The sequence below is a fragment of the Phascolarctos cinereus genome, unplaced genomic scaffold, assembly GCF_003287225.1.
Source record: "Phascolarctos cinereus isolate Bilbo 61053 unplaced genomic scaffold, phaCin_HiC Scaffold_4;HRSCAF=312, whole genome shotgun sequence".
Lineage (NCBI taxonomy): Eukaryota > Metazoa > Chordata > Mammalia > Diprotodontia > Phascolarctidae > Phascolarctos > Phascolarctos cinereus.
The window spans coordinates 674,124,054-674,145,535 of record NW_027555847.1 but is presented as its reverse complement, the minus strand read 5'-3'; the positions used below and the strand labels follow the sequence as shown (position 1 = coordinate 674,145,535).

Here is a 21,482-nt window from a genome sequence, read left to right as displayed (position 1 = left end):
AGGCATGTGAACTTGAGTTCTGTTATATATATAAGATTAATTATGTGAACGTGCATATATGCACATATTGTGTATATGTGACTGCGCATATGAGGGCGTGCCCTGAGTATAATAGGGTTATGTTGGGCATATGTTACTATGTGTGTTTGCATGTGTGTCCTCTGTATGTATAGGTGCTTATAAGTCCCCTTCCCCACCAACTGCGGTCCTCAGTTTCCTCATCTGAGAAATCAGTATAGTTGCTTGGTCAGGAGTAGAAATGCTTAGGCTGCAGGGAGTCTTCTTTCTCTTTGTCCTAGAGCTTTGAGGCATGCCTCTCCCTAGGGGTAAGGGGATGGTGAGCCCTGAGCCTTCAGATCCTCTGCTAGCTGAGGGGAATCCATTCTTTCCTAGCAAGGGAGGATATTGGGAGTGGCTGCCCATTCAGTCTCCAAGTGACACCTAGGAATATGCAGGGTCCCCTCACCCCAACACTTAAATGCATTCAGTGAATCCAAGTTAGGTTGCATGAAGTGCCAGCTGAGGGAGGCAGACGGTGAAGAATGCAAGAACACAGAGGAAAGGGACAATGCTCAGTCTTGCAAACCATTTCTGTCTTCCCTCAGCTTCCTCATCTGTCAAATGGAGTTAATAATACTTGCCCTGTGAACGCCACAGGGCTGTTTATAAGGAAAATAAACCCTAGAGCCCCACAGAAGAGAAAGCTGGAAAGACATATGTGGACTTAGCTAAATGGGCAATGTGGTGCCCTGGAAAAGAGTGCTAGGGTCTGGACTCTGAAGATCATAGATTTAGGACTGGAAAGGACCTTAGGGGTCATCCCAGTCCCCTCATTTAGCAGATGAGAACACTGAGGCACAGAAAGGTTAAATTACTTTTTTTAGGGTAATACAGTTCGTAAGTGTTCCACTCAGGATTTGAACTCAGGGCCAATATTCTATCCATAAACCACTTAGCAGCCTCTAAAGTCAGAGGACTTGGGTTTACATTTGGGCTTCGATTATAACCTGTGTGGCCACAAGCAAGAAAGACCTCTCTGGGACTCAGATGCCTCAACTGTAAAAAAAAAAAAAAAGGCATTGTACCAGATGGTCAGAAGGTCTTTCTCCACTCTAAATCCTTTAACTGCCAGTGAAGTCAGCTGGGGGACCATCTATGCTATCCCTTCCATGTGGGATGACCACGATCCTGAAGAAGGTCTTCCTTATTTGGGGCAGAAGTCTGTAAAAACTGTATGTACCTAGGTGGTATGGTGGATAAAGCACTAGCCCTGGAGTTGGGAGGTCTTAAGTTCAAATCTGGCCTCAGAAGCTTACCAGCTGTATGACCTTAGGCAAATCATTTAACCCCAATTGCCTCCAAAATTTTTTTTTTAAAAAAAGCACACCTGTACGTGTTGTCTCCTCTACAGCTCTTTGAGAACAGTGACTGCTTTTTTGTCATTGTACGGAACACAGTACCTGGAACATAGCAGATGTTTCATACATGTTTGTTGATCAACACTTTGAACCTGCCCAATTCCACAGGCTGTTGACCACAAGCCTTGTTCTCAGACCACTCTCCTGAATTTTAGAGCTAGAAGAGACCTTTGAGTTCACCTATCCAGCCCACTCATTTTACATGTGGAGCCTTAACCAAGGTAACAAAGCAAGTGAGTGATAGAATCAAAATTTTCAGAGAAACTAAGTAAAAGCTGATGGTGCCATCAGGGGCTGAGTGGCTGGTCTCTTCTAGCTCTGATGTGGTTCTAAGATTCCAGGAAAAGACCAGTTTCCAATTTCATATAAGAAGTGCCCAGCTTCCAGAGTGATCTCGGTAAGTAAGCAGTGCCCCCTAATGGCTCTCAAGCCTACAGCATTATGGAACCGCCGGCAGCATTTCTCCCAACAGCGTTTTTAATAAAGTGGATTGATTTTTGTGGGAAAAAAAGTAGATAAGAAACACAGGGTCTGGGGGATGGGGGGAGGGAAGAGAGGCCAATGGAGCTGGGAGCAGGGCCAAGGGCATTGTCTGAGAGCCCATGGCTCCGCAGGGACACCAAAGTATTTTTACCCTTTTAAGCCCATTGTCCTCAGGAGCAATCACCAGCATTCTGGGGCAGTAACTGGGGGATCTTCAGATCTGGGTCTTCATTTTCTGCCATTTATTTGCTCTGTGACCCTGGACAAGACCTTTAATATCTCTGAGCTGTGTCCCCATCTATAAAACTAGGAAGCTGGGCTAGATAAGGTCTCTTGTATCTCTTTTGAAGAATGATGTGATTTTGTAATGTGATGAATGGAGTTAAGAGTCAGGAAGACCCGGATCTGACACTTAGCTATTATGGCAATGGGCAAATCACAACTTCCCTGGGCCTCAGTGTCCTTATCTGTAAAATGGGGCAATAATAGAACCTGCCTCACAGGTTTGTTTTGAGGACCCGATAAGGAAATATATGTAAGGCGGGTGGTGTTACATAAATGTAAATTGTTATTATTCTATGGTTCCTGAGTCCTAACAGCTCTTTCCACCTTTAACCATTGATGTTATAATAAGGTTCTCCCCAATTCTAGCATTCAATGATTCCACTGGTAAAGCCAGCACTAGAACCAAGGTGTCTGGATTTCCAGGCCAGGGTTTGTTTTCACACCAGGGCTGTGAGAGCAGGGGACTGCACACCCTATCCCCCTCCCTCCTGGGGCCTCTCCTCAATGCCTATTTCTAGGGGCTCTTGCTCAATTTCCCACTCAGCCCTCCACCTTTTCTTCTTTGAATCCGTCCAACGCCACTGTCCCTCCTTCTTGTATCCTCATCCTCCCTTGTTGAATCCCCCTCCCTAAGGATGCAGGGATGGGAGCGCAGGAGTGGGAGAATGAGAATCAGGGCTCAGGGTGGGATTGGTGGCCCAGGGATAGGATAGGGGTTTGGGATATGGAAAGGGACCATCTGCAAACAGGGGAGGGGTCCAAGAGAGCTCAGGGACAAGGACAGGAGTCTGGAGGTGCGGGCCCGTGAGCAGGAGAAGGAAGCTTAACAGATGGTTAGGGGTGATCTAGCGCTAGGGGAGGGCTCCCCAATCCCCGAAGTCTCTTTCTACTACCCCCCATCCCCATGACGGCAGTTCCCTGGAACGCGCCCGTGACATCCGATCTCCTTGTTTACCCAGCCCCGGGGGAGGGCAGGGCGCAGTGGCGTCCTAGCGTGGCTCCAGCCCCGGTCCCCACCTCTCTCGTGGCTGTTTCTCCCCCTCCTCTGAGCCTCCCCCCCAACACCCCCCGTTAGCTCGGCGACCAGGGCCATGCCCGGCAGAGGTCGCTGTGTGGTGTTCCCTCCTCTCCGCAGTCTCCCACTCCCCTCAGTTAACCCCCTTTGTCTAAAGCTGCTGGAAGCGGCATCCTGAGCTCTCCGGTCTCGCAGGGACACCTCGGGTCACAGTGTTGAGGGCTCCTACTTGCTTTGGCCTACCCGGTCCCTGTATTCAGACTGAGGACCCAGGTGTCCAAGTCCGGAGCAGGGGAGGTCTAGTAAGTAGCTAACTGGGGTCAGGGGCTCAGCTCCGTGGACCCAGGTGTCCGGGTCACTCCTGGGGATGGGCTGACTGTCCCCAGAGAGGACGAGTAGGAAGGAGGATCTCTCGGTAGCGTCAGGCTGGGTCCAACTCAAGGCAAGCTGGGCTTCTTGCTCTGGACCTCAGTTTCCCGATCTGTAAAACGAAGAGACCGGACCACTCGAGGATCTCCAGGGCCCTTCTTGCAGACCCTGAGTGTTCGGAGCTCCAGAAGGGAAGCGGGGGCGAGCTTGGCCTCACCCTTCCCTATCTCCTTCTCTCTTCCCCCCTGGGAGCACCGCACCCCGCGCTCACATTTCCCGGGCCTGAGCAGGAGTAGCAGAAATAGCAACGCCCGGGGCGGGGTGGGGGGCGGTGAAGAGCAGAGGATGGAGATGGTAATTGGGGGGAGGAAAAATGAGATTGGGAGAGGGGAGGAGGAGGAGGAGGAGAGAAGGAGAGGGGAGGGACTATGATGGCTCCCTCCCTCGCCCCGCCCCTCCCGGGACAGTGGGGATACCCAAGGTCACTGCACGGCCCGGCAGATTGGGGCTCCACGTCGCCTAGGGCCCCAGCTATGGCTCCGGCCCCGGCCCCTGGGAGGCGGGGCAGCCGGCGAGAATGAGTACTCTCCCTGTCCCCATGCCGCTCCATGTCCCTCCGTTGTCCCCCTTCCCACCCCCCCCCAGCTCCTGCTCTTGGGTTCCGGGAGCCCAGAGAGCGAACTCCGAAGGGCAATCCGGCCCCGCCCCTCCCCGCCCCAACCGAGCGGCTGGGGGAGGGGGTGGTCCCCAGGCTGAAGCTGCTCCCCCGCTGGGGAGACCCCAGTGCCCACAGCTCCGCACCTGCCAGAGCAATCCCCTGCCGCAGAGCCCAAGGGAACGCGGTCCTTTCCCTCCCCACTTCCTCAACTCCCACATGTTTAACCCCTGAGGTGCCTGGCAGCTCCGCTTAACAGAGCCAAGAGCCCCACAGTCTCAGGATGAGCTTGGAGGGGTTAATGGGACCTGGGTGGGGTGGAAGGGGTGGGGGCCTTCGAGGACGCGGGGCCCCGAAGGCGCCCCCGCCTCCCTCCTCCTGCCGGCCCTGGGTGGAAGGGGCCGCTGCTCGGGCAGCACCCCACAGCTCGCCAGTCCCGGCCGGGATTGCTTCTCAGACACGGCTCAGGTTAGGGAGAGGTGGCCCGTCCAGCCCCACGCGCGACCGCGCCCTCCCCCCCAGATGCCACCTCCTGTGGGGACCCAAGAGGCTCGGGTTGAATACCCAGCCGGGAAGCTCTGGTAAGTCCCTGGACCCTTCAAGGGTTCCCCCCACCGAGGGAATGATGGGGTTGGGGACCATTCCCCCTTCCCTTACCCTCCCAACAGTGTGCTGAACCCTGGACCTCCCCACTCCCCCAAACTCCTTCGAAAGAAGTATAGGGGAACAGGCTGTGTCCCCATCCTCTCAATGAAGAAATGGGTCTCAGGGAACTTTACAGCTGAGGGGGGCGGGGAAGGACTTCAGAAGTTAGGTCATGGAATGGCTGAGCTGGAAAGGACTTTAGAACATAGAATGTCAGAGCTGAAAGGGTCATTTAGCCCAACCTCCTCGTCTCAAAAGATGGGAAAATTGAGGCCCAGAGAGAGGAAAAGGGGACTTAGTCAAAGTCACACATATGCCTAGTGGCAGATCTGGGATTAGACCCAGGTTCTTTTAACAATTAACTCCTCTATAACCATCCCCCTAAAATTTTGCTGGGAAGCAGGACGAGGAGGAGATTAGGCATAGTTAGGGTGGCAGTTCCCTCTGACCAATTCCTTCAACTAGCCCAGGAACCAAACCTAAGCCCCCACCTCCATCCCCCTCATTTCCTGTCACCCACCTTTTCTCTCCTCCCCTCTAAGCCCTTCCTTCCTAAACTATCAAAACCTGCCCCAGGGGTCAGCCTATCCCCTCTTTCTAGATTGCAGACCCCCACCCCCCATTCCAGGCTATATTCCTTGTCCCTCTGAGGATATCAACAGTATTTTCCTACAAGGTTCTCAAAAGCCCTTCCTTTTAGGGGAACCGGGATGGTGGGTTCTCTTCACTTGTTCATCTAGAACCAAGATGTTCTGAGAGATAGGAACTTGGGCCCAGAGGCATGATAAGCAAGGAGAACCCAGGATTTCCCAGGCCAATGTCTCTTCTCACGGAAAGTCAGGCACTCAGCCAGGAGTAGATGGGTAATCTCTCTGCTCCTTCCCCCACTCCAGCTCCCAGAGTCTTGCCTCCTTTCCCCTGGGAATTCTCTGTGGGTGTTCAAAGAGTCATACACCAGCCCTAGCTCATTCCTCCCTTGGCCTCCGCTACCCCCACCCCTACTTTGGCCCCGCCCAAGGCTCGATGGGTTATTTTCCAAAAGGATGCTCTTGAAGTCAAACTACCTTCTTGTAGCTTCAGAGAATTCAAGGAATGACCTTATTAAGAGGTTGTCTAACTCAGGCCCTTTCTATCATAGAAGGAGCAACTGAGGGCCAGAGAGTGGAAGTGACTTAGTCCACAGGGAAGCCAGGTCTCCTGAGGACAAGACCAGAGTTTTTTCCATTGCAGAACACTGCCTCGTTTCTTTGAGATCCTTCCCACAATCAACAATTCCAGTCCCTGAGAGTAGAGACTGAGTCAATAGAAAATGAAGAGAGAAGGGATTCGCCACACCTCCAGTGTGGTCTGCCCTGTTGTTTGTGGATTTCTCAGTGGAGAGGGCAGGCCCTAGTGTTCCTTGCTCACTGCGTGCCTTTGGACAAGTCACTTTCCATCTCTGGGATTCAGCTTTCCCGTCTGTCACATGACAGGTCCTTTTCAGTTCTGATATTCCATGTTTCTGTGATCCTTTGGTGCTGTTGACAGCTGGGTTTTTTCCTAGTCATGTAGGGGTGCTGTTTGCCACCAGAGACTAAGGGATTGTTGGTACTTACTGGGGAGGACAATTGTAAGCCCCGATACAATTCCTAGGGGAGCCTGGATGTAGCTGCCAGACCAGTCCCAAGTTACATAAAGAAGCCCAGTGCCCAGTGGGTGCTGCCAAGCTTGGGCAAGCCTTGATCACTGACCTCCCCATCTGGGACGTCCACCCCAATCCTGCTTTTCTCCACCTAGTTTCCCTACCATCCAAACACTCTCCCCACTGAGAGATGCAGGCAGCTGCTTATTTTCCTGTCAACATCAAATGGCCAGGCCTGTGCTCAGAGATAAGGGGTTAGGGACATTGGTATATGGGAGCCAGGAGGGGTGGGGGGTCACAGTCAGGATGAGGGTGTTGCTGATGAGGACAAGGTGCTGCCCCCTTCCCCCAGATGAGAAAACAGAAACTCAGACAGGGTAGGACACCTTCCTGAGTTCATATAGTTAGAAGTCACAGATTTTTACAGCAGTGCTCATGTGTACTTGATACTCAGGGCAGAGAATAACTGAACTACAAATCCATCTTGTGTGTGTGTGGGGGTTAATTTGGGGCTCCTGGAAGGCCCCCATCCATGGTATCCTGCCCTGAATCCCAGCCTCTCTTCTTTCTCAAGATCCTGCATTTACTGATCTGCCTACATTAGGTATCCCTTAGCTGAATGATGATAAGGATGAGGATAATAATAGCTTGTATTCATATATTACTTCAAGGTTTTCAAAGTGTTTTACACACATTATCTCATTTGATCCTTACAACAGCCGTTACAGGAGCCCTGTGAAGTAGGTGCTATTATCGTACCTATTTCACAGATAAGGAAACAGGCTCAGAGAGAATAAGTGATTTACCCTGTATGAGGTAGAATTCAAACCCAGGTGTTTCTGACTTCAACCCTAGCAGCTCAGGGGTAGGAGCTTTCACTTTTGTTTTTGTATCAGTCAATCAATCAATCAATCAGTCAATATTTACTAAGCATCTGCTATGTGCCAGGTACTATGCTAAGCACTGGAGATACAAAAAGAGGCAAAAGATAGCCCCTGCCCTCAAGGAGCTTACAGTCTAATGAGGGAGAACACATGGAAACAAATGTATACAAAGTAAGCTCTATATGGGATAAATAGGAAATGACTGGAAGAGGGAAGGGACTGGAAAAGGCTTCCAGTAGAAGGTGAGACTTTCAGCTGGGACTTAAAGGAAGCCAGGGCGGTCAGTGGTCAGAAAGGAGGAGGGAGGGCATTGCAGGCATGGGGGACAGCCCGGAGATGGAGGGTCTTGTTTGTTAATTCTTGCTCAGAGCCTGTCCCATTGTAGGTACTTAATAAGTATTTGTGGAAATTAACCAATCCCCAGGTCCATAATGATCTTTCCCCTTCAGCCTCAGTTTGTAGGATTTGTAGCTGGGGCTTTAGAGACCATCAAGGCCACCCCAACTATCCCCCCTTCATTTTACAGATGAGGAAACTGAGTCCAGGAAAGATAGAGTGCCTCACTCATGGTCTTCAGGTAGTAAATACTGGAGCCAGGGTTTAGAGCTAGGTCTCCTGATCAGAGGCATCTAGGTGGTACAGTGGCCTGGAGTCAGGAAGACCTAAATTCAAATCTGGCCTCAGACACTTAATAGCTGTGTGACCCTGGGCAAGTCATTTAATGCTCTTTGCCTCAGTTTCCTCATCTGTAAAATGAGCTGGAGAAGGAAATGATAAACCACTCCAGTATCTTTGTCAAGAGAACTCCAAATGGGGTCACAAAGAGTCTGACGTGACTGAAAAACAAATTTAGAGGGTTGCCCAGGGCACTGAGAGGCAAGACTTGAACCCACAAATCAGTGTTATGTAGTGGGGAAAGTGCTGGATTTGGAGTCAATGGACTTTGGTTCTGGCCCTGCCGTGTAATTTTTTTGGGGGAGGCAAGGGGGTCAAGTGACTTGCCCAGGGTCACACAGCTAGTAAATGTCTAAGGCTGGATTTGAATTCAGGTCCTTCTGACTCCAGGGCTGGTGTTCCAGCCACTAGCCTACCAAGTTGCCCCACCATTTAATTTTGAAAAATTCAAGTTGGATTAGATGACTTCCTTCATCCCTAAAGCCATGATCCTGACTCTGGGTGGAAGGTGATCCTCAAAACACCATGCCCTGTAAACTCCTGATTGATCTCCCAGCCTTGTCTCTTCCCGCTTCAACCACAGGTCTGACCATGTCACTCCCCCTTCTCAATAAATGCAATTGGCGCCCCCGTTATCTTTTGAATTCCTCTGTTCAGTTTTTAAAGTGTCCTCTCACCTGGCTCCAACCTACTATTCCAGCCTTGTTCTATAATTCTGCTTTAGCTAGGCATCCTGAGCAGCCTTCTTTGCTATTTTTCTCATATCACAGCCCATTTCCCACCTCTATGCTTTTGCGCTGGCTGCTCCCCATCCCTGGAATGCCATCCTTCCTCACCTCTGCCTCTTGGAATCCCTTATTTCCTTCAGAATTTCAGCTCATGCATGATTACCACCATGAAGCCCTTCCCGACCCCATCCCCCAGCTGCTGATGCTTTCAACCTCAAATTACCTCATGTTTATTTTGTGTATACATATATATGTATGATATATGTGTTGTCTCCTCCAATAGAATGCAAGCTTCTTGAGGATAAGGACTGCGTCATTTTCATCTTTGTGTGCCCAATGCCTGGCACGTAGTAGGCCCGTAGTAAATGCTTGATAGTTGAATGGTTGAAGGGAACCTTAGAGCGTAGGATGTGGCAGGGCTGGGAACCTGTGGCCTCCAGGCCACATGTGGCCCTCTAGGTCCTCAAGTGCGGCCCTTTGACTGAATCCAAACTTCATAGAACAAATCCCCTTAATAAAAGGATTTGTTCTGTCAAACTGGGACTCAATTCTCAGCAATGCAAGAATCTAAGATATCTCCAAAACTCTCATGATGGATAATCCAGACATCCAGAGAAAGAATTATGGAGTCTGAATGCAGATCAAAGCATGCTATTTGCTCTTTTCTTCTTCTTTTTTTTTGTTTCTTCTTTCTTGTGGTTCCTATTGGTTCTAATTCTTCTTTACAACATGACTAATGTGAAAATATATTTACTAGGAATGTATATGTAGAGCCTAAATCAAATTGCATGCCTGTCTTGGGAGGGAGACAGGGAGGGAGGAGAAAATTTAAAACTCCAAAGCTTATGGGAGTGAATGTTGAAAACTAAAAATAAATTATTAATTTAAAAAAATTTTTTAAATTTTTTAAAAATTAAAACTTGGACTCAGTCAAAAGGCCTCACCCAAGGATCTAGAAGGCCACATGTGGCATCAAAGCCCCAGGATCCTCTCCCCTGAATAGAGTGTCTACTGGGAGGGATCTTAGATCACAAAAGGAAAAATTCAATGTTTGTCAAGTACCTCCAAGAAATGTGTAGAGTGCAGGCCAGGGACAGAGTCTTTGACACAGAGGACCAGCCCAGCTAAGCTCAGAGCAGTTCATCACTGTCATGGCCATCTGATGAATTTTCCTGGCATGGCAGTTCTCAAAAATCATCTGCTATCCTAAAGAGGGGTTTTGGCTCAGGCTGGTGGAGGGCATATACCTAGCCAAGGAAAGACAGATCCCGGAAGTAGTTACAAGGCACTCAGAGCTAGCTGGAAGAGGCCTGTGAGGTCATTTAGTTGCAGAATCCCGAAAGGTCAGAGCTGAAAGGGGCCACAGAGAGCAGTTAGTCCAGCATATAGCTGAACAGGACTCTCCCCCCCAGCAACTGGTCATCCAGACTCTCATGGCAGACCTCTCGTGATGGGGAACCCCCTGGAAACAGGAGGTGGGGAAGTGCTTTTTCCAAGGCCATATCAAGAGTGAGTAGCAGATTAGGGGCCAGCTAGGTGGTGTAGTGGATAGAGCACCAGGCCTGGAGTCAAGAAGACTCTTCTTGAGTTCTAATCTGGCCTCAGACACTTAATAGTTGTGTGACCCTGGGCAAGTCATTTAACCCTGATGGCCTGTTTCCTCATCTGTAAAATGAGCTGGAGAAGGAAATGGCAAACCAACCCCAAATGGGGTCACAAAGAGCAGAAAAATGAAACAACAACAACAAAGCAGATTAGGAGATGGGGAAAGGCTGGAAGGGTGGAGGAGAGAATGCTGGACTCAGGAAGACTTAAGTTGAAATCCTTCCCCAGAGACTTTCTAACTGTGTGACCCAGGGCAAGTAACTTAACCTCAGTTAAGTCTCTCAGCCTCAGTTTCCTCATTAGTTAAATTGGGAAATTAAATTAAAATTATTTTTATTTAAATTGGGCACCTACCTGCCAAGGCTATTGTGAGGGTCAGATGAGATAATATGTGTAAAGTGCTTTGTCAACCTTAAAGCCAATATATAAATGCTAGCTATTGTTATTAAGTTGGGAAGGTAAGACAGATAGAGGACCCTTCTCCTGGCCCCCTGGGGCCCCTAAACTTTACCCTTTGCTGCTCTTAGGCCCAGACCTCGACAAGTCCTGCTTCTGATCTGGATATACCTATGCTGTGGTCTGGAGGGGAGGACTCAGGTAAAGGAAACAACACCTGAGTCTGACATCCTAGTTGTCCCAGAAGCCCCAGCCACCTTCCTGATTATAGCCGCCTTCTTCTGGCCTCCTTACCCCTTCTGGGAACTGCTGCCCAGCCCCCAACCCCCTGGGGGAAAGGGACAGCAGAGGAAGTCCTAGCCTGGGACTCCTTCAGGGCTCGAGGCACTTTCCCTGACTGAAGCTACATGGGCCTTTTCCTACAATCCTCTGTTGCTCACTGGGATGGATGGAGCTCCTCCCTCATGACCTTTGAGGGTGGGGAGAATAGCAGCCTCATAGCACAGGGAGCAGGATGTGCGTGTGTTACTGAGGGATCCCCCACCCCCCCCAATCCACAGACCCAAGTGTGGTCCAGGCCTCAAAGCTGAGGATGGGAGGGTTTGTGCAGAAGGTCAGCTGCATTTGAGGGAGGAGCTCACTCTGTGTGTGTGTGTGTGTGTGCCTTGTTAATGGAGGGGGATTCCAGCCAGAGGTTACAAGCTGGCCTTACTCTTGTGTTTATGGGCTCTTTCCAGGCCTTAGAAACTCAACCCCCGCATCTCTAGCCTCTACCCTCCATGGAATTTGGCCCAGGGGAAGCAAGTTGGGGGTGGTCAGGGGCCCTTGCTAGAATCAGCATTTTTAGGTTTGGGGGGGGGAGGGTCAGCCCTCCTTTTTGCAGCCCCTCCCCATTCACAGCCACAGCCACAATTTTACCAGGCCCTGACGTGCCCCCCACCTCACCTGCTGATATCCACTCCTCTGGACCCCACCTCCTCACATCCCACCAGCCTCTGGAGCCCTACCCTTGCTCATTTCCCCTCTTTGTCCCCCCTCACATCCCCATGGGGGCTGGGACTGAAGCTGGTTGAACAGGCCCGGACTAAATGGCACCCAGCACCCTGGAGCTGCTTTCTGGGAGCTCTGCCTGCCTCCCATAGGGCAGAGGAAGCAGCTGGGGCTGGGCCATGTTGACAGAGGGAGGGGCCCCCCCTAGGGGGACAGGGCCCCAAGGGGCCTTCATACCTCCTTTCCAGGCTCCATCCCATAAAGGGGCCCAGAAGAAACCCCCTTGGAGCTGGGACTCCTGGGCCCATCTAACAGCCATCTTCCTCCAAGTAGGGAAGGCCTGAGTCCAGTGAGTGGACGTCCTGGGGGGCTTGGAGTGGCTGCTCCAGCACTTGTGGGCAGGGGGCTTCAGTGCGCAGCCGGAGATGTGTGCGGTGAGACCCTCTGGATGATTGATGGGGAAGGGAGAGCCGAGGAGGAGTACTTCCCGTGGGAGGCCTGGGAGAGGATGGGAGCTTAGGGGATTTGGGGGAGCATGGAGAGTCAGGCCTCCCCAAGTAGCTCTGCATCTCCTCCAGTGAGGTGGGGGGAACTGAGGCATTTGCCTTCCCCTCCCACTCTACCCTCCCCCAGGGCTTAGGATGAGAAGGTGTGGATCGATGGGAAGGGGGGGGTCAGGGCAGGCCTGGGCACTGAGCACCCCCACGCCCCATCCCAGGCGCACAGCCCTTTAATCCTGTCGGAATGTGGGGCTAGGCTGGGAGCGGTGTATGCAGGAAGTGGGGGGAGGGTGTTATAAGCCAGGCACTGCTGCTTCTTTCGTGACAGCCTTTGACCTCCCCCCCACTCTGCCTGCAGGATTTCCCGAGAACATGCCTGCGGGGGAGATTCTCACCAGTACCGTCTATGCAGGCTCCCTGTGAGTCCCAAAGACCAGTGTCCCCTCTCTCCCAAAGCCTCCAGATACTCCCAATTACAAGATGATATTATGCCCTCCTCCCGCTAATCATACCCCACCTTCCCAGCTTCGGTTCCCCAAGAGAAGAAGTCAGCTACACAGTGAAAAGGGCACTGGGGTCAGAAAACCCAGGGTTGGGTCCCAGCTCTGCTTCTGGTCTGCTTTGTGACTTTGGGCAGGCCAGACGTCTCATTTTCTGTCCTTGATTCTACTGTAAAATGAGGGGTTATTTGATAATCCCTCCCAGCTCTGACATTCTGCTTTTTTTTTTTTAAGATTCTCCTAGTCTGTGATTCTGAATCTGATTCCCTCCCTTTGCCCTCTGTGCACCCCCACACCCAGGCTCAAGGGACACCAGGCACTCCATCTCCTCTCTGTGGGCAAGATTCTATCCTAATGTTCCTCCTACCCAATTATAGCTCCAAGTGTGTTTTCCAAACATCTCACATCCTCTAAATACTCTGTCGCAACACACCATTTTCTCAAACCATCCCCTTCATCATTTTTTCCCTATTTAAAAAAAATAATTATACTTTGTTTAACATTCATTTCCTCTCCCCACCTGATAGTATTTTATTTTTTTCCGATTACATGTAAAGATGGTTTTCAACACTCACTTTTATAAGATAGTGAGTTCTACATTTTTTTCCTCCCTCCTTTCCCTCCCCTCCCCCTTCCCCAAGAGGGCAAGCAGTCTGACAGAGGCTTTTGACATTCATTTGTTAAAATTCTAAGTTCCTGATTCTTGCCTTCTCTCCAGCCTCTCCCCCACCTATCGAGAAGGCAAGCAATATATCAATTATACATGTGAAGTCATGCAAAACCTACCCTTCCGTCTTTCTTACAGCACAATAGTACTTTATCACATTCACATACCATAACTTGCTCATCTATTCCCCAACCGATGAGCATCCCGGCAATCTCCAGTTCTTTAAAGAATACGATTTTGTCAAGATTCTTTCAGTGTTGCCTACAATCCCACTTTTTCCTCCTTCCCTTGGTGCACAATCCCTTGAGTTCCTCAGGTGCTATTGGTAATATTCCTGCCCTGATCCCCTCAACTTCCCTTTCCCCAGTTCCTCTCCGAAACACCCTCTTCCACTAATCCCACAGGGCCAACCCTTCCCCCTTCTCCCCAACAGCCTCTGATCTTCCAGGCCAAGGGCACTGCCCTTTCTTCCCTGTGATAGAGCCTTCCCTTCCTGCTTTGCTTGGCAGGAATGCCCCTCTGGTGCCATGCCCTTCAGGGAGCTGCAGTGTGCCCTCTACAACAGCAGGCCTGTTCTGGGTGACCAGTCCATCTACCAGTGGGTCCCCTTCTATGGAGGTGAGTGGCTGTGCCCAAGGCTGGGATACTCTGGTACCTCCTCGCTCCTGAGCCTCACTGCTCAGGCAGCTTAGGGCTACCTAGGTCTGGGAGTGGGTACCTGAATAATTAGCCAGAACCTTGAACTGGAGACAGGAGAAACCGGGTCCTGCCCTTGGGGAGCTGCTGCCCTCAGAGAGACTTCAATTTGAGAGGACCTGGGGATATGTCCCCTCATAAGATTTAGAAAAGGGAACTTGTGAAACTGATTCATACCTGATTTAAGCCTGGGACCTAAGCCTTATTGATAAGGAGATGTGGAATGATGGAGAAGACTAATTAGGGAGAACTTTCTGGGAAGGGCATTTGGGAGGATGCAGTTAGGGGCCTTCTCCCCAACTTCCATCCTCTTCTCTGCCAGCTCCCAACCTGTGTGACCTGAACTGCTTGGCGGAGGGCCACACTTTCTACTATACCTTTGGACGAGTGCTGGATGGGACGCCTTGCAGCCCGGACTCTGATGGGCTTTGTATCAATGGCCGATGCCTTGTGAGAGCCTCCTTCCCCAGCTCAACCTGGCCTCTTCCACAAATACCCAGGGAGCCCTTTCGGCCTTCAGTACCGTGCCCTGCCAGGGGAAGTAGAGGGGGGCTGGAAAGCTGTGGACAGCCCAAGGCTGTTTCCTGGGATGGGCACAAGGGAGGGTAACTCTGAAGTCCCTAGCCCTGTGGAGGTACAAAGGCCAGTGGCATTCCTGAGCCAGGTTTCCCTCACTACCTATGTCTCCCAGACTGCAGGCTGTGATGGGGTCCTGGGCTCCGGGAACCATGAGGACAACTGTGGGCAATGTGGTGGCAGAAACAGCTCTTGTCTCTTCATCCAGCATGTCTTCAGCGAGGCCACTCCACCCTCCGGTAACTGCCCCTGAGGGCTGAATCTTTCCTTTCTGGGCTCCCCGACCTCTGCTTCTTTCCCTTACCTGGTCCTTCCTGCCCTAGGCTTTACATGATCCAGAGTTCCCAGATGTCTTCCTTGCCTGTCCTGCCTGTCCCTTCTAGCTTCTGGAACATAGCTAGGAGCTATGGGAAAAGACCTTTAGGCATAGTGTTTCTGAGCCAGAAGGATCAGAGATGTAGGATCAGAAGGGACTTTATCTAGCTTAGCCCCTTTATTTGATAGATGAGGACACTGAGGCCCACAGAGGTGGCATTAGAACATAGAGTGTACTAGGGGAGACCTTCAGACATAGAACAGAACATTTCAGAGCTAAGGACTCAAGTCAGGAGGGACCTTGGAACATAGAATGTCAGAGTAGGTGTGGAGGGGACATGTCGGAGCTGGAAGAGGCTTTAGAAATGGGATGTCAGAGCTGAGAGGTACCATCAAATCCAACTCCTCCATTTGATAGAAAGCCCAGCTGGAGAAGAATAAGCTCAGATAGTAGATTAGTGGGTCATGACTTGATGCCCAGAACAAAGCTGTTTCCACTGCACTTTACCCACATGCATGCTCCCCAAAGTACACACAGGCTTGCATAGCCACTCACACATGTGTAGACCACATGGCTGGGACCCTGAGTGCAAGTGTGCTCATGACTCTTGGGGGTGGGCAGCAAGGTCAAAGCTTTGAAGCTCATTTATCTTCTCCCCTGCCTCCCATCCCATTTCCTACCAGGTCAATCATATGGCTACTGGAATGTGACCCTTATTCCCATTGGTGCCCGGCATATCAGAGTCACTGACCGGAGCCGCAATTATCTGGGTGAGAGCCAGGAGTCCTCCCATTCCCTGGAGCCTGGGGCTTCCTGGCCCTGCTGGGATGGAGGGTAAAGAAAAAATCTGGGGGTGTTACCTCGTTGGCTAGGGTGGGGCTAATGGATAGGGACTCCCAGAGAAGCAGACCCAGCCCAGAGTCTCTGGCTAAACTGACCCCACTCCCTCCCTCTGGCTTGAAGGATCTCCTAGCATCCTACTGGACGTGGGAAACTGAGGCAGGGGGACCTGAGCCCTATACAAAGTTCTGACTTGGCTTCTAGCAAACTCCTTGAACTCTTTTCCCTCCCCTACCACCCAGCACTGATGGGCAGTGATGGGCGCTATGTCTTCAATGGAGACTGGGCCATTGACTGGCCAGGGACCTTCCAGGTGGCCGGGACCCAGGTCCACTATAGCCGCACCAATGACAGAGATGAGAGTCTGTGGGCAGCTGGGCCCACAGGTGAAGACCTCCACTTGCAGGTGATTGCAAATCCAGGGTGAGGGCAGGGACCAATCCTGGGAAGTTATTTGTGGGCTACTGTAGCCTCAGGTGTGGGAGGAATGTTACCACAGGATCTAATGAAAGATACTATTATGGGTCAGCTGAAATATCGTAGGAGGCAGTGGGTAATTACAGAAACAATCTTAGGTTTGGAATCAGAAGACCTGTGTTTAATCCCTGCCTCCTCCACTTACTAGCTGTGTGGTCTTTGGAAAATGACTTAAGCCCTCTGTGTTTCAGTTCCCTCATCTGTAAAATGGGGATATTTCCAGTCCTCCCCTCCCAGGATTGTTGCATTTTCTATGAGATAAATAAATGTTATGCTGGACCTGAAACCATTTGTTACCTTGAGTGCTTGTGTGGGAACAAGGGGTTTTGTTACCTACATTTGCCAGAAACCTAGGCAGGCAGGCAGTCAACTAATATTTATGTTAGTCACTGTTTTCAGTTGAGGTTCAAAGAAAGACAGAAGACAGTCGCTTTTCTCAAGGAACATACAGTCTAATGGTACGAGCTATATATCAAATATATTCAAAGACAGCAAGATCTTGGTGGGGGCATAATGGTCAAAAGAGAATGTGACCATTTAGTGAGATGTTCCATGAGACTGTTTGGGAGCCTAGAGCATGGAGAGCCCTGGACCATGGGTTAAATCCTCTGTGCTTCAATTTCCTCATCTATAAAATGGGGATGATACTTCCACTTTCCTTTTCAAATCTTAAAGTTCTACTGAAATTTGCTATTTTTTGAGTCTTACAGCCAGAGCCATTCTGAAAGGAAGGGCAGGGGGATCTTATATCCAGTTGACTGAGGAGGGAACAGAAGCTCAGAGAATTCTCTAGGTTTGGGCAGCCAGCAAGTGTTGGAGTCTGGATTCAAGCCCAGGCCTTGTATCTGCTTCTCAGGATTAGAAGGGAATTTACAAACCATCTGGCCCCACCCCTTCATTAGACAGATGGGGAAACCCAAGATCACACAGTGAATGAATGGAGGAGTCAGAACTTGAACCCAGGAGTCAGGCCAGGCTCTGTCCATGGTACTGACCTTGAAACTACTAGGACTCGGGATCCTTGGGGGCTGGGCTTGTTTTCTCTTTCTTTGTACTGTGGTCTTAACATACTGCTTGGTGGGTTGACTCTACTGCTTTTGATTACAGAATGAGTGTCTGCCTTATAGGTATTAGGAAGGATGATTTGGTTGAAAGTGGGGAATGGTGATGATCTGGGGAGGAAACAGCTGGGAAACTGCCCCAAGAGTGGAGAGGCTGGTGCTTGGGACAGGGTATAAATGGGAATCTGAGCCTCTCTGCTCCCCTAGGTTCTCTTCCAAGAGCCCAACCCAGGCATTGAGTTTGAGCTCTGGCTGCCAAGGGATGCCTATTATGCCCTGCAGAGCCACAGGAATCCTCTAAGGCAGCCACAGATTCGGGAGGTGGAGGTGGGGTCCCAGGAGGCTACCCCAGCCTGGACTCGGCCAGCCCCCTTCTCTCCAGAATTCTCTCCACCTCGGGAGCAGCCCATTGAAACAGGTGGGTCTCTCTTTTCCCTAAGTGAGAGAACAGGGAAGGCCCTCTTTCTTGAATACCCTTCCCTACAAGATGAGACCAAGATCCATTCCCACCCCAACTACTTCATTGCCATCTATAGAGAGCTGCAAGCCATGTCCAGGTGCCAAGGGACGGAGCCAGCGTCTGCTTCATTACTGCAGGAGCGACTTTGGTAAGATCTCCCCTCCCTCCGTGAGCTCTCTTGGCCCCAGACTTCCTATTCCCACCGCAACTGCCAGCTCCTCTCACCTTCAGGTTTGAGCCTCCTGGATTTATAGACTCCATAGAAGTTTAGACATCAGTTAGTTATACCCCCTTTATTATCCAGAGGAAGAAAACAAGGTTAAGTTAACTTGTCCGAGGTCACACAAGGAATAAACAGAGCTGAGGTCTGAACCCAAATGCTCTGATTCAAAATTTAGTGCTCTCCTTGCACCAAACTGTCTCCTCTTCCATCCCTTTGCTGCCCACAGGCCAACCTTGGACTAGGAGTCTGAACTGAGTTCTAATTCTAGTTACGCAACTGGTTCACTGTGTGAGCCTGGACAAATCACGCACACCCCTCTAGGTGTCAGTTTCCCCTTCTTGTACAATGAAGAGCTTGGGCCAGGACATGTATCAGGTCCTGAAAAGATTCTAAGTGAGAGGAAGGAGCCCTGCCCTGGGTTCTTTCTATCCTTGTCTCTGCTGCTGACTTGCTGGGTTATCCTGAGCCCTCTCCGAGGCTCTCTACTAATAAGGGGGCTGGGTAAACCACTTTCCAATTTCCTGAGTCTGCAATTGCTGATACCTGCAGTGTTCCGGGCCCGGGTCCTGGCACAGCTCCGTGTGGGTGAGGAGACCCGGTATGACATTCAGGTGCAACATTCCTACAAGAACTGGACCCCACTAGAGCGAAGGGAGTTCCTCTGGGCCCCCGGGGCCTGCCCCTGCCCCCTGCTGGTCCCTCGAGCAGAGTACCTGGTGGCTGCCCAGCGACACATCAACTATGAGGGCACACTGGACCGGCTGCTGCTGCCCCATGCTGGCTATGCCCGGCCCTGGACTCCCAGAGAAGATGCCCGTATCCAGAAGGTGGCCAAACAGTGTCCCCAGGCCCCACCAGCAGGCTGAGGCTATCTGCCTAACCTCTGGAGAGGGCCATGCCTAGCCCAGTGGACTGCCCCCAAGAGAGGACCAGGCTGGGCCTATCAAGAGTCCCTGGAAAGGGCAGATCCATTCTACAATAACGCTGTCCAGGATGGCAGCGTTCCAAGGGGATTCTTCTGGGTCATGGGCATAGGGGAGCCCAGTCTACACTGGTGCCGTAGTTACCCCACCTTCAGGAGAAGGCAGGAACTATGAGGACCAGGACTCCCTCTGCTTTGTGGCTTCCCTCTGGACCGTGAATTTTCTCCAGGCTTCCAGCCTGCAGGGTACCACAGGGATGGATACACACACACTCACTCACTCACTCACTCAAAGGAGTGGATCTCTCTCCCATGGGCACCTATACATATAGTACAATACAGTGACACAATTTGGATACAGCATATGATGCAGATCAAGTCAAAGGCACAAGGCATCCAAATGTAATCAACACTCAATTTTCAATCATTCCTTCAAGAAACACTTTGTAAGCACCTACTATGTCCAAGGCCCTCTGCTGGGGCCAGGGATGGATACACAGACCCTGCTCCTTAGGAGCCTACAATCTAATAGGGGTAAAGACATTTACACCATTTTGATGAGGGAGAATGAGATCATGGGAAAAGAGAGTAAACCAGGCAAAGTGCCAGGAGAAATTTGAGGGAGAGGTCATCTTGACCTGGGGAATTAGGGAAGGATTCTGGGAAGAAATGTTACCTGGGCTGAGCCTTTAATATTTTAACAGAAACTGAGAGGAGGAAAAGAAGCCTCTCTAGGAATGGGAGACAGGGTGAACTGAGGCAGAGCTGGAAGAGGGCAAGATGAGAACAGGACATAAGAATGGGGAGCCATCCAGATTGGCTGGGACAATCTGACAACTGGAAAAAGTAGGTCGGAGCCAGGTTGTGGAAGACCATGAATGAGGGGCCCTTTTGAGCAGAGACATCACAAGACTGGAGTCAAGGAAGACTGCTTGGACAGTTTGAGATGAGATTGAGATTGAACCAGGATAGTTTGAAAGGGAGTACAGGGATAGAGGGAGGATGTTGACAGACTCAATTAGATTTAATAATTAATGTAGGATATAGGGGGGACACGTGCCTTGGCAACACAAATGTTGGTGGGGTGTATGGCACATAAATTATTTTTTAGACATTCCTTCTGAGTCCCCAATTTTCTCTCCAGCTCCTCCCCCACCCATTAAGAAGGCAAATGATGATCCATGTGAAGTCACAGAAGAAGCACATAAGTCTTAAGACCTGTTGAAATCCTGCCAATGCTTTAAAACCCTACTTGGTTGCCAACTTCTCTGGGAAACCGTCCTCGATTCTCCTCCCTCCCCCTCAGACTCATTGTCTCATACTTCTCTGAGGTGCTTCTCAGAGGGGTGATCCACCCTTGTGATGGCACACCATTGTTGTTGGCACGTCTCAATGGCTGGGCTGTGAATGATGTCAATGATGGCGGGGACCTTGCCCTATGTATGGAAATAATCTCCCTCGACACCAGTGTTTGGGTTGGGGAACCAATAGGACTTGATATCACCCTTTCAAATATTTGATTTTGGCTATCATCTGGAAGAGGGCTTAGCCTTGTTCTGCTTGGCCCCAGTGGGCAGAAGTTGGAGTAGATGAGGACCGGACAACCTGGGTTCAGATTCTGTCTTTGACATTTTGATGTCAGATAGCCTCTGAGCCTCCCTGGCATGTATGTATTAAAATCATAAATGGGCAGCATATCTGCTTTGGTCGGAAGAAGTTCCCTATGGAACATTTCTCTAACAATTAGAGGTATCCCTGGGGCAGTTGATAGTTGACTGGCCCTGAAGTCAGGAGGATCGGACACATAACACTTACTAGCTGTATGACTCTGGGCAAGTCACTTAACTCCAATTGCCTCAAAAAAAAAAAAAAGATCCCAAGTGAAATGGTGAAATAGATGAGATAGCCCTTTGTCCATGGAGAGTCTGCCACAAATGTGGAATGAACGAACCCCAACAGATGCCAACACAGCCCTACAAAGGGAAGTTCTTACATTTAATGGGGAAAAGAAGGGAAGAAGCATTTATATAGTGACCCAATGTGCCAGACACTATGCTAAGTGCTCATTTGATCTTCACAACAACCCTGGGAGGTAGGTGCTATTATTATCCCCTTTTTATAGTTGAGGAAACTGAGGCTGAAGTTTGTGACTTTCCCAGGGTCACAAACCTCAGTGTCTGAGGCCAGGTTTGAACTTAAGTCTTTCTGGCTTCAGCTATCCACTGCATCACCTAGCTGCCTCTAGGAGGAAGTCTCACACTTACACTGAAACAGACTTCTGAATCCCAGAGAACCCCAAAGGGTAACTTCTGGTTACCCTTTGTAGATTCTCCTTTTGAACCTGGTCTCTAGCCTGTGTTGATTTTTCCACAATACGCTACTTCTCTCTAGGTTTCCAGCCTGTCCCTTTCCTCCCACACCCTCTTCTCCACCATGCCACACTCTCCCGCTCATGCAGCTGTCTCTGGGGAGGAG

General features: G+C 50.5%; 1 protein-coding gene across 1 annotated transcript; it reads left to right on the top strand.

Moving 5' to 3' along the window:
- The first annotated feature begins 4,578 nt into the window (after positions 1-4,578).
- Positions 4,579-20,704, top strand: ADAMTSL5 (ADAMTS like 5). Its single transcript, XM_021009079.2, has 12 exons — positions 4,579-4,806; positions 10,911-10,980; positions 12,103-12,203; positions 12,628-12,688; positions 13,946-14,054; positions 14,455-14,582; positions 14,824-14,947; positions 15,708-15,794; positions 16,107-16,270; positions 17,610-17,820; positions 17,939-18,010; positions 18,635-20,704. The coding sequence occupies exons 1-12, from the start codon at positions 4,748-4,750 to the stop codon at positions 18,949-18,951; spliced, it is 1,503 nt and encodes a 500-aa protein (XP_020864738.1). The 5' UTR covers positions 4,579-4,747; the 3' UTR covers positions 18,952-20,704.
- Positions 20,705-21,482: the final 778 nt, after the last annotated feature.